Source organism: Schistocerca gregaria, chromosome 7 (assembly GCF_023897955.1).
Source record: "Schistocerca gregaria isolate iqSchGreg1 chromosome 7, iqSchGreg1.2, whole genome shotgun sequence".
Taxonomy (NCBI): domain Eukaryota; kingdom Metazoa; phylum Arthropoda; class Insecta; order Orthoptera; family Acrididae; genus Schistocerca; species Schistocerca gregaria.
The window spans coordinates 37,306,937-37,321,916 of NC_064926.1; the positions used below are offsets into that span (position 1 = coordinate 37,306,937).

Here is a 14,980-nt window from a genome sequence, read left to right on the forward strand (position 1 = left end):
TAAGACTAGAATCTCTCTGGATTTTCTTCCAGATATCGAGAAAGAATTTCATTGTAAAAACTGTTGTAAGCATTATGCGTCGAAATCCGCGCTAAATTTTGAGCTCCTGTGAATCATCCCCAGTCTTCGGGATTTTGCGTTCTTTTGAATTTGGCGTACTTTTTTCATTATTTCTACAACATTGCTTTGACTTCGTGACAATGGGGAATCAGTTCCATCTCTTACTAACACACTGGCTGCCGGACCTGAAACACCATTCCGAGGCCTTTTCCATGTTGTGTAATTGTTTGACTCCTGGCGTATGAACTTAATTTCTTCAGCATAATCCCTGCTCAGGTCTTGTGTACAGGACTTATGCACAACCTTTAATAACAAGTCAAGACTCCTTTCAGGATTTCAGGCGAATGACATTTCCCATTTTGGAAAGTGGACCAAAAATAATAAAAATGCTGAATATAGCATACATCAGCAAATTGTCTTACAAATTCACAATAGATGTAACAACATATTTGAATTAATAGATTGTACGGTTCGTTTTAAAAGTGTGAATAATGAAAAAAGCGTTCCAGGCACATGAACTTTCCGTGCGAACAACCCTTACGGTTTGTGATTAGTTGCTTTGATTTTTGTAAAGCTTCAGCTCGGCCAAATTTTTGAGTCACTCTTCGGAAATGTAATGCTTGCTGCCGGTTTCTTGCAAGACCTGTTTCCGTGAACTTGGTGTTCCTAGTACATTTATCTGTTTCCCAATGGTTATTAGTGCAAGTGCAACTTTATCTCGAAATTCAGTAACTTGCACATTTCTGTCAGTTACTTGCTTGCAGCTAGAACGAGAATCGACAGTTCCCATGCTTGAGAGGAGCTTGAATACAGTCTTGCGGCACCATTTTACTCATGTGAAATTGAAGCATTATATGCCTTTTGATCTGACATCTCTGTGAAGGATTTTGCGGCATGATATTCAAAAGTTGTGGATGTTTTTTTGGTTGCTCCTTTTCTCGAGCTGGTTGCTACCATTTCTGGAACTCCTTTAATGACGAAAAGCAAGACCCCTCTTGCCATTCCATTTTTCTACAGTAACATTTCTGTTGTTGCCCATGCATAATATTTCACCTTTCTGGACCTTTCCTTTCACTAAGGTCGTTGGATTTAATTTTGTGTTAATCCTCAATGTAGCAATGAGATCAGTTAAGTGTTAATTCAGCGGGCGAAGGCACCGCTTGTGCAGTAATTCTAGACGTACAGATTGAGCTCGACATTTAAGATTGGACGCATCAACTCCATCAGTACATGGAAGGACACTTCATGATTTGCCGGAGCAATCTCGTTTCCATCTTACAATTCCACATACCACGTATACCCTTCCACAACACAAAGTTTGAATAGCTTGAGACATATTTATGACGTTTCTCCGGAATATACACACTAAAACACAGTATCGCTCTAAACGGCACCATAGTTTCATCTGTGTACACGTTCTCACCAAGACAATACATTGCGTGAAATTTATCGTTAATAGATCACCCAGTGGTGAAATTTTGATCAATTTGTGCCATAATTGTCTAAAAAAGAACCTCAAACCTGTTACCAGGCAAAGCCTTACTTACGTCTGTTTTGAATAGTACAGTCTATGACCAAAAAAATGGTTTTGGAGTGTAGGTGTTCGATCCAGACCAATCAAAGACACGAATCCAAAAAATTGTTGTGTTCTGTATATTTTTCGTTGACAGTACAGTCAGTAATTCTTTGCTCAGCATAACGATTGTGGTGACATTCATATTTCCTGTTACAGCGTGCCAAGTAACTAGGGAGACGTTTCTGGGAGGTACATTTGTTGATTACTCAACAGCTAGTAATTTTATTTTCCTCGGCCCGCCTGAATCAGACTCGTTGGCAATTCGATTAGAACTCTCTGGAGACTATTCAGGATCATTACCGTCAGTTACTTCCACTCACTCTCATTGAATTAACTTTCCTCGTTCAAAAAAACATGAAATTGTCACAAACTCACAAGAAAACAAGCTCAATTTTTCACGGACACACGACTTCAAACACATGCAATCCTTAGCGACTTTGTTGCGCGAGCTACCGCATGTGTAACGCATATAGTTGACCGCAGGACAGACTATTTCAGTCGATTGTCGCATTGTCTGTCAACGAATTTCGGAACCATAAGTGCGCAACCTCTCCATAAGGCCAGGGCAGCGATATATCCACTTAAATTCAAAGTAGCAGTGTATTCGAATTATACACACGGACCAGAGTATCTATATGAATTTAGTAAACATGGAGGACAATGGGTCAATTTATTTGACCTAACTCTCTGTTCTTATTGATATCATTTATTTGAATTTAAGGTGCATCTGATCTATGCTTACGTAGTTCGAAAGTAATGGATACTGTCTCTGGGAAATGCGTCATGCTAATTACTAGACGTATTTTGCGTTTAGTTTTATTAGATTTGAGTGTTATGGCATTCAGTCTCACCACAACCACGTAACTATTTACATTTTGAATGGGCTCTTAAGCTAATTGCTGAAAATAATTTCCGGAGAAAGCATTGAGTAAAATTTCGGACAATGTTTTATTCTTACCACAGACTTCAAACCTGTATTGTCGCCAATGTATCAGGTGCAGATTGAAATCACCATAAACTACAATTAATGTGTCTGGTACCTATTCAAAATAATGCAAATTTTTTTTAAACTTTCAGCAAATATTTCAGCTGAGTCTGGGGGTCAGTTAAAGGAACCTGTTAATTTATTCCCGTTGTCAAGTATGACATTTAATAACTCTTGGGAACTACCTAATTCAATTTCATTACAAAATAAAATACTTCTAATAGCAACAAACACGCTACCACCAACTGTATTTAATCTATCCTTTCTGAACGCCGTTAGGTCCTTTGTAAAAATGTGGCTGAACATATCTCTGGCTTTGCCCATCTTTCAATACCTATAACGATTTGACCATAAGTACTTTCTATTAGAACTTGCTCTGGTTCTTTCCCAATACAGCTGCATCTCTTTACAACTGTAATACCGATGGGTCCTAGGCCTACTTTCGTCCTGTTTTTGTCCTGCCCCCTTAAGGCTGAAGCCCCTTCTGTACTTTCCCGTAGACCGTTTAAAGAAAAAAACCGCCATTCTCTCTCCACACAGCCCCTGCTATCTGTGTACCTGTCTTCCGTGTGTAATCCACCCCAAACGTATTAAGCAGAACTCGAAGCACCAATACCCTGTGGCGCAAATCAAAGATTATGCAGGCTACATGGTCACAGAACAGTCTGGTACAGAGTCGAGAGCAGGAAGTTTGAATCAGAGCCTCATAGGAGGATCTCCATAAATTAAGGCACACGTTAAGGGGTGGGAGGAGGGCAACAGTGTGACTTTGGCGTGGAGGAGGGGGGGCGGGGCAAGGGAGGAGGAGTCATAAGCTTCGCGACATTTAGAGTATTGCAGCTCCAAACTTCAACTGTATCTGTGTCATTAAATTTGATTTGTATCACTTTTGGGTATGTGGCGCCGCGCGATTTCACAGTCGCTATACCTGCGGTGTCGCGTCTCGGCTGCCATTGACATAAGCCGAAAGGCCAATATCGCGTTTGAGGCGTTGACAAACACCGCCTTCGCCCCCATTTCGTTTCCGTCTTATTGTTTATGTCTCTTAGTCTACACTTGACTTTGGATGAGTGATGGACGATAATTTTTGAAAAGGAGAAAAAAATTGATTTAGGCATTCTTTACCGCAAACTATATTAAGTATACCTGTACAGTGCAAATTACGCTGATAAAAATGAACAAAATATACAAGACGAAGTTAACACCTAATGGCACCTTACAGCGAAGATTAACAGTAATGACAGCATTGAAAATGAAGTTGATTGGAAAATCAAAGATTTTCAAATAAAATTAACTAAAAAGAAAACGACACGTATAAACTTTTATACAAAAATTCCTTCGTCCTGAAAACCACCGAAACAACTCATGCCACAGACGTACATAGATACCTAAATTACCTACTTCCGAAAAGTTAATGATAACTCGAGAAGGTTTTATAAAACCCGTGCTTGTTTATACTTGCGATTGTGGTCCTGACAAAAAATTACGATACGAGCGAGTTATTGTTTCATCTGTGCAACATTGTAAAGATTTTGATGTGCATGCTATTTTCATTGTCACAAGTGCTCCAGGAAGAAGTACATTTAACAGTTTATTGCGACGATCGGCACCCCTTAGTTGCGAACTTAGTGATGTGTTAAAACACTCAAGTGGAAGACACTATAACGACAGGCAAGATGTGATTACATTGTAATATGCAACAAAGAAGATAGACAGAACACACATAGAAAATCGTACGATGACGGAATAACTCTAGAGACACGTGACATTCTAGGACCTGTACCTGGATATGAACCTTTGTGGTGGTCTACTTATTTCACTATCCAGACATGTCGCACATATTGATTCAATGCCTCATCTCGGCAGTTTTCCCCATCCTTTTCAGTCTGCGGAGGCTATAACGCAGTGTGTACTGTCAGCCCCCGGTAGCTGAGTGGTCAGCGCGACAGAATGTCAGTCGTAACTGGGACGGAGATTTTCTCCGCTCAGGGATTGGGCGTTGTGTTGTCCTAATCATCATCATTTCACCCCCATCGACGCGCAAGTCGCCGAAATGTCGTCAAATCGAAAGACCGGCGAACGGTCTACCCAACGGGAGGCTCTAGTCACATGACATTTATTTATTTACCGTGCGTACGTACCAAACAGTGGGTGCTATAAGCGATCTAAGCAACATCAGTAGATTAGTTCGAAGCGGAAAAAAAACTGTTCTAAGTGACCGATACTTTAATAAGAAACGTGCGATTATGTCACATTTGGAATCTGGGCGTATGTGGTGGCGCCTGGTGTTAGGCTGTACCGCATAGCCCATTCGTTCTCCACTTTGCAGCGCACTAGGCGCTACGCGCCATATGATCCGCACGGCACGTGACGTTCGGTACAGCCTTTCTCCGTACATTGTGGATATTACCCAGTGGTAGTTAACCTGAGTGGGCGACAGATGATAGTGATTTTAAAAATATTTTAAGTTTCTATATAGTGCAATGTCATGTACATTTGAGCAGGTCAGAATTAAAAAATATAATTTTTTTGTCCTTCGGCAACTAGAAGCACGAAAACCGAGCTGTGTGAAGATCATGGGTGTGCGAAGCCCACGGAGTGCGACTTGCCGACAGACATCAGAGCTTAAATGTCACGTCAGTTTTGCCCCTGCCTTCCTCTGCAGTTTGTAGATTCTCTGGTGCAATTACTCTCATTTATTTACTTGTATTAAATATTTAACTTTACGTATCCCTTTATTAATCGCTTTTTTCTTTTCAGGGAAGAACCTGTACAACAATGAGCATGTGGCCATCAAAATGGTATGTGACAATTAAACTACTTTAATTTTCTGATTTTTGGTGGTTCCAAATCAGAAGTTAATTAGTGAACAGAACTGTGCTTTTGTAGACAAAGTATGCCGGGGTTCTTTCTGGAAGCAGAAACAGTACTCTGCGTCCTGTGTTAATTCGAATTGTGAAACTGTTCGATTAATCGACAGCTCTTTAAATTATTTTGGTATTTTCATTTGGACAAACTCACTTTCGATAAGGCAAAGACTTTTTATTTTTGCTGGAAGTTGTTGATGTTGGCCAAAATTTTGTAATCATTTGTTTGAAATATCCGTTACCAGTCGTTAAGGGACAGAAATGTGCATAAATTTTGCCATCGATCAGAAATGACTTATTCTCATTCCGTGTATTATTTTTCTACTTTTCGGAAGATTATCGCACAGTAGTACATATTTCGGCAAGAACAACGCAGTAAATATATTACAGTAGCTGTAGTATATTCTTTTCCCTTTCGTGGGTGAAAAGCTCACATATTGAGTTTCTTACATAAAAGCGTTTAACGTTTTTAATCGTAAAAGAATAAGGCAAGTCACTATTCGCACTATGAATGTCGCTTATTCCACTCAGCTTTAAAAGGCTCCATTTTCCGCTAAGATTAGCGTTCAGTATGACTATCAATAAAGGAGAATGACAAACATTCCAGTCACGGAGTGAATTTAAAACTGTGGTGGGTTTTTTGCTGCAACTGTGTCTGCCACTGAACGTATTTGTCCTAGTTCCCGAAAGCAAACAACGAATGTAGTTTGTACAGATTTACTTTGAATAAGTTAGAGGCTGTACAAACTAAATGATTAATTGCACTTTTTTCAAATCAGAAACAGATGGAAGAAGACGAAGCGAAGCAGGAACTTTTCAGCTAGTTCATTTATAAAACTGACAGAAATACATATGCCAAGTAACATGAGAATAAAATGTTTCATTTCCGTTGCTTCGTGCCGCCTCCTGTGGATATAGTTCTAATTTATTTATATTAACGGATAGTATTGGCCACTCAGGAACACAGTTTGAAATAGGGTCAATCTACGGTACAATGTCCTCTGTGAACATTGCATTGTTGTTTGTCATCTAGTGTAGACTAACTTCAAACACTAACACACCTGATGACTATGATTTTCCACAAGGCTTGAAGACGGAAAGAAGCGCTTTTTCCATTGATCGGAAGCGCTCTCTCTCTCTCTCTCTCTCTCTCTCTCTCTCTCTCTCTCTCTCTCTCTCTCTCTCTCTCTCCCCCCCTCCCTCTCATATATGGATGCTTCACGTCCAAAGAATTCTTGTGAACTTCGAGCTATTTTCTGACTAAATTGCGACCTCTTTCGGAGACCGTCACTCTATATTGTACTACGTCGCATCTATATTTTAGTGCTTGAATGGAATCTCGGACACACATCTCGAGATTAAAACGGTTGAGAGTTAATAAACTTCAACGAAGCCTAAAGTTTATTATTGATATGTGGAAAGCCTGTTAAAATTTGTTTTATTGTCGCAGTAACAATTTTTTTTTTTACAACTGTCTAGTATCGCCAGCTTTTGAGGCGCTGATGGCTATGTGGAAGGGGATGTATAAAATGGTTAGGCACTTGATAATGTAGTAGAAAGTTACTGGGAGTCCTTATGTTGTTCAAACGGTCAATATCTCACAATCTTCGGATGTGAAGGGCGGAAGTCGTGTGAGAATAAAGTGTAGAAACATTATCTGTTGCTTCACTGTTTTATGAAATTGTCTTTAATGCCTATAATACATAAAATGTTGTTCTACGTGTTTTCTGGCATTGACACCATTGCATTGGCAGTACGGGAATTTCGTTCTCCCATGCAGTACGCTGATCGAGAAGCCCGATAAGCTCACGGAAGGCTAGCAACATCTCCTTTATCTGGGGTTATCGTTGTCTTTGACGTTTGAAATGCTTATCGCGATCGTACAAACATTGCACTGGTAGCAGCATTTTAACAGCCTGGCACAAATTTCATAAGAAGGAACTACAGTAATCCATTTCATGTGGAATTTGCCTTATAATTTCAACGTGAAATCCTCCGCTGTCCTTTCATGGCGCGGAGAAGCTGTTCTTCATGTTTGCTCCAGGAAAGTATTTAGCGGCTGATGAAAGAAGAAAAGGCTTACACTTCAAGGGGACGTATGTTCACGCTATGTAAACGGTAGGACAATACGACGAAAGGAATCGTCAGTTGCTTTTGTTCATAGACTCTGTCTGGCATTTATGAGAAGTGCTTCAGGGAAAACCGTGAAAAATAGACTGGTTGGATAAAATAATTATGTCTTAACCGCTCGTCATCTGACTCAGCTATATACATGGTTAACATACCCGAAAGTAAGTTGCAGTAGTAAGATTGAAAGTGGAAACTGATGCAACTACTGCACGCAGTCATAACACAGCATATTCTGCCTCATATTTACAGATGTTAATTTAATTAGTGACTTCCAACCTTTCTTTTACAATCACTTGCTAACAGTTTGAGATTTGGATCGATTTAACAGAAGTAAATGGCATTGTTTTCATTAAAATGTCTGAGTCTGTGTCCTCCATTACTGATATTGTGTTCGCTAATATTGTTAGATGCTATAGAGAGAAAAAACGTGTCTGTACAATCCCTGAAGTCGCTTTTCTTTGTGATTCTTACGCTAAATGTACATTGGCGACAATCAGTTTCGAATGCCGACTCCCTCAATTTTCTCAGTAGTGTTCCTCGAAACGAACGTCGCCGTCCCTCCAGGCCTTCCTATTTGAGTTCCCATAGCGTATTCGTAATACTTGACTCTTGATCGAACATTGGTTACTACAGATCTCGCAGCCCGCCTCTCAATTACCACGACGTCCTCAGGTAATTCGACTTGGTGGGGATCCCAAACACTCCAGCAGTACTCAAGAATTGATCGCACTGGTGTTCTATACATAATCTCCTTTGCAGATGAACTACACTTTGCTAAAATTCTCCCAGTAAACCGAAGTCAAGCACTCGAATTCCTAACTTGCGTCCTTATAGCCTCTTTCCATTTCATACCGCTTTACAACGCTACGCCCGGATATTTAAACGACGTGACTGTCTAGGAAAACTTCATACTTACATTGTAACCGCTATGCAGGTCTGTGGACGCAGTCGCTCACCAGCAGGGTTAGTTTGAAATGCTTGCTATGGCATCGTGAAGACGAACGAGATTTGGGCAGTTTTTCGGTACAACTTCGCGCGTGATTTAAACTTTGACTAGTGCTTTGACGAAACGCCTCTTGCACTCGGTTATGTGTATCCACATCGTACAACTTCATTCAGATGGTACAGAGAATTCCAAAAAGAAAATTTCAATGTGGAAGACGCTGAGATGACGGGTAGGCCACGATCATCAGTTACGGACGAAAACATTGATGCTGTGAGGAAAATGCGAGACGAAGACAGACGAGTGACCTGTAAGCAGATAGAGGATACCTTAGGGCTAAATGCACCAGCAATTCGTTGGATTCTGCGTTATCATTTGCAAGTAAAGAAACTTTGTTGTCTCTGGGTGCTGCATAGACTGACGGAAGAGCAGATGACACGATGTGTGACTTCGTGATGGGAGAAGTTAAAGAGGTTTTCTGTGGGGCAATCTTAGTACGTGAATAACATCGTGATAGGTGACGAGAGTTGACTGTACTATTATGACGTGCCGACTAATACTCAAAACTAAGTTCGAAGTTTGTTTCACCCGTATCTGTCAGAAAATCCCGATCACAAAAGAAGAAAATGATAGTTTTTTTTTTTCTTCTTCTTCTTCTTCTTCTTCTTCTTCTTCTTCTTCAAGTCGAGGGGAATTGTGTATCGTTTTCAAATCAAGTGGAGTTGTGTATCGTATTATGTACACACAGAAGACAGTCACAGCTAACTGGTACACTCAGCAGTGCCTACCCAAAGTCATCTAAACTTTGAAGAACCTGCAACCGAAGACAAGGGTGAAAACTTGGTTCGTCCATCACGACAACGCTCCAGCTCAGCGCGTCAAAGCATGCTCCGAATGTTTGCGGGGTACAGAGCTGAAATTGCTTGAGCACTATCCTTACAGTCCAGACCTTGTTTCATGTGACTTTGCACTGTTCCCGCATATGAAAATGAAGCTGAAAGGAGTGTACTTTTCAAATGATGAAGACCTCCTGAGGGCTTGGGACAAAAAGCGTGACTTACTCCCTACAGAAACTTGGGGGAACTGGTTTAGGGATTGGTTTCGGAGGTTGGAGAAGTCTATTCAGCGTGGCGGAAATTACTTCGAAAAAATTAAATAAGTAAAGCTGTATTGCCAAACTTTCCTAGTACCCTTTGTACAGTACTCGAACGTTACAGTGTAATCTACATTAGCTTACATTTTTCTGTATTTAGAGCTAGCTGTCATTCTTCACAGCAACTAGAAATTTTGTTTTGGTCATCTAGGAGGCTACAGTCACTCACTCCTCTGCCGTAGTATATGGATAGGCGATAATCAGTTTCTGATAGAAGTTACGAACACATTGGGGAGATCAGCAGCTTCCTGAATTACGGAATATGGGTTGTCACATGCCTTGGCCGTATCAGAATACATCTAGAAGTATTCTAATATTCGGTAATATATTAATCTGTGAATGTAGACATCATTAAGAGTACATCCCCCAGGTTCTGAGTAAACTATAGATATGTTATGGAATTTAAGTATTTAATACTATTCATTATATTAATCAGGACCTATTACTGTATTACTCCTGGATTATCACTGTGTAACGAAGTAGTCAGTCCGATATGCAGTCAATTGTCTGTACGCAAAGTTGCATCCGAGTGATGGACATCTTAAGCGATTACGAAGAACGCAGCACTGGCGCTGCTTTGACCGTCGTCGTCATTCCAAGTAGGCAGGCGAAGACGAAAAAGTTCAGTGTGTCCAAGACTGCACTACAAAACCAGCTGGCCGTGATTGAAGACATTGACACCTTCCAGAGACGAGGAAATACCTTTACGAACGTGAACTACCTGAACACAAAAATCTATTCCAGCAGGTACATAGAACAGGAAGTATGTTGTTCCTGAGAAGACTGACCCTCTGCAGTATGAACCTTTATGGAATCGAAGCACAAAGAGTAACGGAAGATTTCATGCATTTTCTGAAGGAAACACATTTTGGTTATCAACCAAACTTATCATTAAGATTTCAGTGAGACGCAGAAGAAGATGCGGTTTCCAGTCATTGGTATAGCTAGAATTGATATAAAGACACTATTGACAAATGAGACTTTATCCGAATAAAGTCAAGGCATTTCGTATTATATCCAGTCACTAACAGTCTGTGTACAGCTGTGGCGCAGTCACTTAGAAGAGCCATCGTGTCTTCGTTCCTTCAGTAATTGTTTTAAAAATTGCCACTTTCCGTTGAAAGCGCTGGGGTGTATCTTCTGTGAATCTTGAATTAATGCAATACTTAAGTGCGTCTATAAAAAAAAAAAAATAGCGGCTCTTCGTTACGTATGCTCTTATTGCAATTCTCAAATTTGAGAGTTGCGGAAAATCCTTCCTGTTTTAGTCAGCCTCTCCTTCACGAAGTGCGTCTTGCAAGTGGTCTGCTTGCTGTAATAACCCCATTGTTGTCAAATTGTTTCAATTGTTAATTGTTTTATTCGAATGTTTCAGGGAATTTAGTAAATTCGTAGAGATGCACGCTTGAAAACACTTGTCGACCGAGAATAATTGCCTCTTTTTCAAGCCATCCAAGTGAAGATTAAAGGAAATATGCTAAAGTCAAATGAAGGAAAATCAAGGCTTTGTAGAATGTGTGTTCCAGGGTATTAACTGCCTTAGCAGGCCGAGATGTTGTAGATAGACAGGTGCACTTCCACATTTACAACATCGAAATAGTAAATCCGCGTTTGATAAACTGTAAATGCGTTTACAACGAAAAGAGAGATGCTGTTTGCGGATATATTTGAAGGAAAAGTTACAAACTACGTTCACAGTCCTCGTGCCACATACGGGGCGGCGTTAACCTCGTGTACCAATATAATTTCCTGCCCATGCCTCTTTCTTGCTCCAGTCGCTAAGAGCGACTGTTATTAAAACTCCGTACGAGTTCGATGTTCTCTACTTTTATTTTCACAGTCTTTCTGTGTGTGAAAGTAATATGTTGTTTGATTCTTCTTGGATATTACGTTCCCGGAATTTCGACATTTAATCTACTCCGCGTTGGACAACCGCTCCAGTTCGGTGGCTACATCGGTGACGCTATCGCGCGTACAAAAGGAACGTGTCGTAGCATTTCGCTCGTATTTGGATTTTCTGTATCTCCTTTGTTAATCCTGTCCGATAGGGATCCAGTTGCAATGCACTGCCAAAGAACCGATCGATCGAGGTTTTTGTAAAACACTTCTTTCTTTAATTACATTTCCTAAGGAAGTTTCCATTGAATCTGTATGGCATGAGTCTTTCATACTGATAGTTCTATGATGTCATTCCACTTTAAACCGCGTTATACGCATTGTGATGGATCACCATTCTTTATCTATACTTGGTATTTCGATTTGTTATATGGTAATGCTTTACTTTATGTTGTTAACGCAAATGCTTACACTAAGCGTCTATCTTCTACAGGTCTTTCAGCATTAGCTACTGCGTCATTCTCCTACAGCCTCCTGGAGCTTCTAATGTTATCCCCACTTTATATATACAGTATCTCCTTAACAAATTATTATAGAAAGCTCGAGCACAATTGTCGGTTTTCCAAAGTAGAGAACAACGCGCTGAGTTAAGTTTTGTAAGGAAGGCTGTCACACCATACAGCTAGTCGAAGAAAACTCATTTGTTCACTAAGCAACAATGCAGAACTGTCTCGAAAGCCTACTCTGTCAAGGAAATCTGCATATATAGGGGCCACGTTGTCTGTTCCTTCATGGACGGATAGTGCGATCACTGTTTACAGATCCTCGTCCATTACTAAAATGTTCAGTGTTTCGGCCTTCTTTTGGTCACCCTTCATTTTGGTATCAGTAAGTAGTATGATTACTTGGCGACTTTATAGATGACTGTGATGACGTTAAAGAGATACCCACGTACTGTTATTTTATTCGTTAGCGTGTTGGCAGCCAGTTGTGGGTTAGATGTGCCGAGTTAGGGATTCCTTTTCGCCTAACTATTTTTAAAATTTTGCCATTTATTTTGCCTCGCGGCAGTGAGAGGCTAACTGCAGCTACAAATTGTGAAACCAGCGTCTTCTGCCTACTCCTCCAGCCTCCCATATTCAACAGAGTAAGCTGTTTTACTTTAAGCGATTCATGTCTGTCTTTTCATTCCGTAATCTAACATTGAATGGGACATTTGTAAATCTTAAACGTGGACTTCATGTCATTTAAGTGAGAGCACAAGGTTGTCTTGCCATCGAACGTGAAGCTAGAGCGCCAAAAATTCTCTTATTTTTTAGATGTATTAGCCCGAGAATTTAACAGCTGACATAACTCACTCGTGTTTATACGATTCCAGTTCTATTGATGATGGCATTGTGTGTGTGTGTGTGTGTCTGATACAAAAACATATTTAAAAATAATAGATGCATTGCATCTTGGAAGGATCGTGAAGGTTTCATCTGCATGAAGACTAGTCCAATTTCCTGTCTCTTCGCGGTAAATAATGAGTGGCTTCTGTATCAGATACATCGTCTGGGTTTGATAAGCGTGCAATTTGCTCTTGCCCTCCCCCCCCCCCCCACCCCATCCCCTCAATATGGGACTAACATACAACATACTCGCGACGCCTCCACACCTTTAAAGAATTTCTTATGTTCCTTTAAGGACCTGCGCTGTGATGGTGGGCGTGCGGAAATGATTCGTAACTCAAAAGTTGGAGTCGACCTCTGGCCTGACTGTCAGTATTACAGCCTCTTCTTGGAAACTGTTTCCATTTGTTAAAACTGGTAGCTATGAGTTATTACTGGAGGCAGTGCTCATTAGGAACTAAAACTCTTTGTAGCACACCATTTTTATCTGTGTTATCCTGACACATTAAACCAATGGGATGACGCAGTGGTAAAACAGTGGAATTGAATCGAAATGGGGAGGGGGGAGAATCGGTCCAAGCCCGCGTGTTGACCAAGGAGGCTTGGGTTGCAAATTCTAAAACTTTTTCCGGGGAATTGAGCATTGAAAGAAGTTCAAGCTTTCAGCCTCTCGTTGTCTACTGCACAGCACGATATTTCGATTGGGGATCTGCCAGTCAACCATAGATGACCCATCGAAGACTAAGACTTCCTCCGGCCCGCAGGTTATTAGCTCGGTGTATGTATTGCGCGCGTGCGTTAAGATGGTGGTGAGTGAGCGACCACACTACCCGGTGGGCAGCGCTGTCGCAGGTGGAATCGCGAACTCAGCTGTCCGCAGCGTTGCCGCCCACCGTGGCCGTCGTCTAGATCAAACCCTGGAAGTGAGGAGATTACACCCATTGTCCAACAAATGGGCGTCATCACGCTTACACCGTAGTTTGGCTACTTCGCTTAAAACGAATTCCAGGGTAATACCTTTGAAAAGGACACATCCGATTTCTACCCAGTCTTGTGATCCGTCTCTGAGGACGTCTACGCCGTCGGGTCGCTAGTCACTGATACTCCTGATTGCTTCCGCGCTAACCATCCACTATATTTTCTGGGGCTGCAACTGTTGCTATCGCTATTACAACTATAAGCTACTTTTGCACTACATATGTCGAGTGTGTATATGTATTTAGTGGCGAGGAAGGTGTAAAGAATTAAGTCCACATTTATATGGTTTTACAGCTATGGCGCATACAAAACAACCATCCTTATCAGGCATCTTTGACAGTGTCACAAAATGTTGTGTGTTCGTTTCCAATACGAAAATTAAAAGGCCATGGAGTAACGTGTCAAGACTATCTGATCGTAAAGGGGGGGGTCTCACTCAGCATGTGCCCACGCGCGAGGCATATGAAGCATGCAGCTCTTTACCACAAACGGAAGTGCATCACACTGCTGCTCGTCATTTTGCGCTGTCAAATCTCTTACGTGGTATTGGCAAGTATTTGCAACACAGCACTCGTTTTAAACAAGAACTGATAGCTAAATTGGAATCCATTGAATGCCGATGGTGCGTTGCGACTGTTGAATATCCAAAAATAGGGAGGACAGCAGTCAGTCGCAAAATACGTAATTTATTGTAGATCTAGATTTCGACTATTACACACTCATCATCGGTGCACTACTAGAAGTCATGTATGCATAACCACGTCAGAGCATAAACACGTGACAATTGACGTTAGCATGTGCTTGACGTTGGCATGTGCTTTGCGGAAACAGAACCAACGATGACTGTGTTACAGTCTAAATCTAAATCTGCAATAAATTACGGATTTCTGCTGTGTCCTTTACATTCGAACAACTGATAAACTTTACGTTAATGTTCGCTCATAGTTCTATATAAATTATAGGTTCTACACTGATGGAGTCGAGAGACTGTCCAGAACTTACTACATTAAAATATACTGAATGTTAGGGTTGTGCGTCGGGAAAGGTGCCACATAAATTGC

The 14,980-nt window shown here is 40.9% G+C and overlaps 1 protein-coding gene across 4 annotated transcripts in view; it reads left to right on the top strand.

Moving 5' to 3' along the window:
* LOC126282174 (casein kinase I) overlaps positions 1–14,980 on the top strand; it is a 268,841-nt gene that overhangs the window by 139,237 nt on the left and 114,624 nt on the right. For all 4 annotated transcript variants that reach the window (XM_049981704.1, XM_049981702.1, XM_049981703.1 and 1 more), the window contains exon 2: positions 5,382–5,422. In XM_049981704.1, the coding sequence (XP_049837661.1) occupies positions 5,382–5,422 (41 nt within the window). The remainder of the gene's footprint in view (positions 1–5,381; positions 5,423–14,980) is intronic.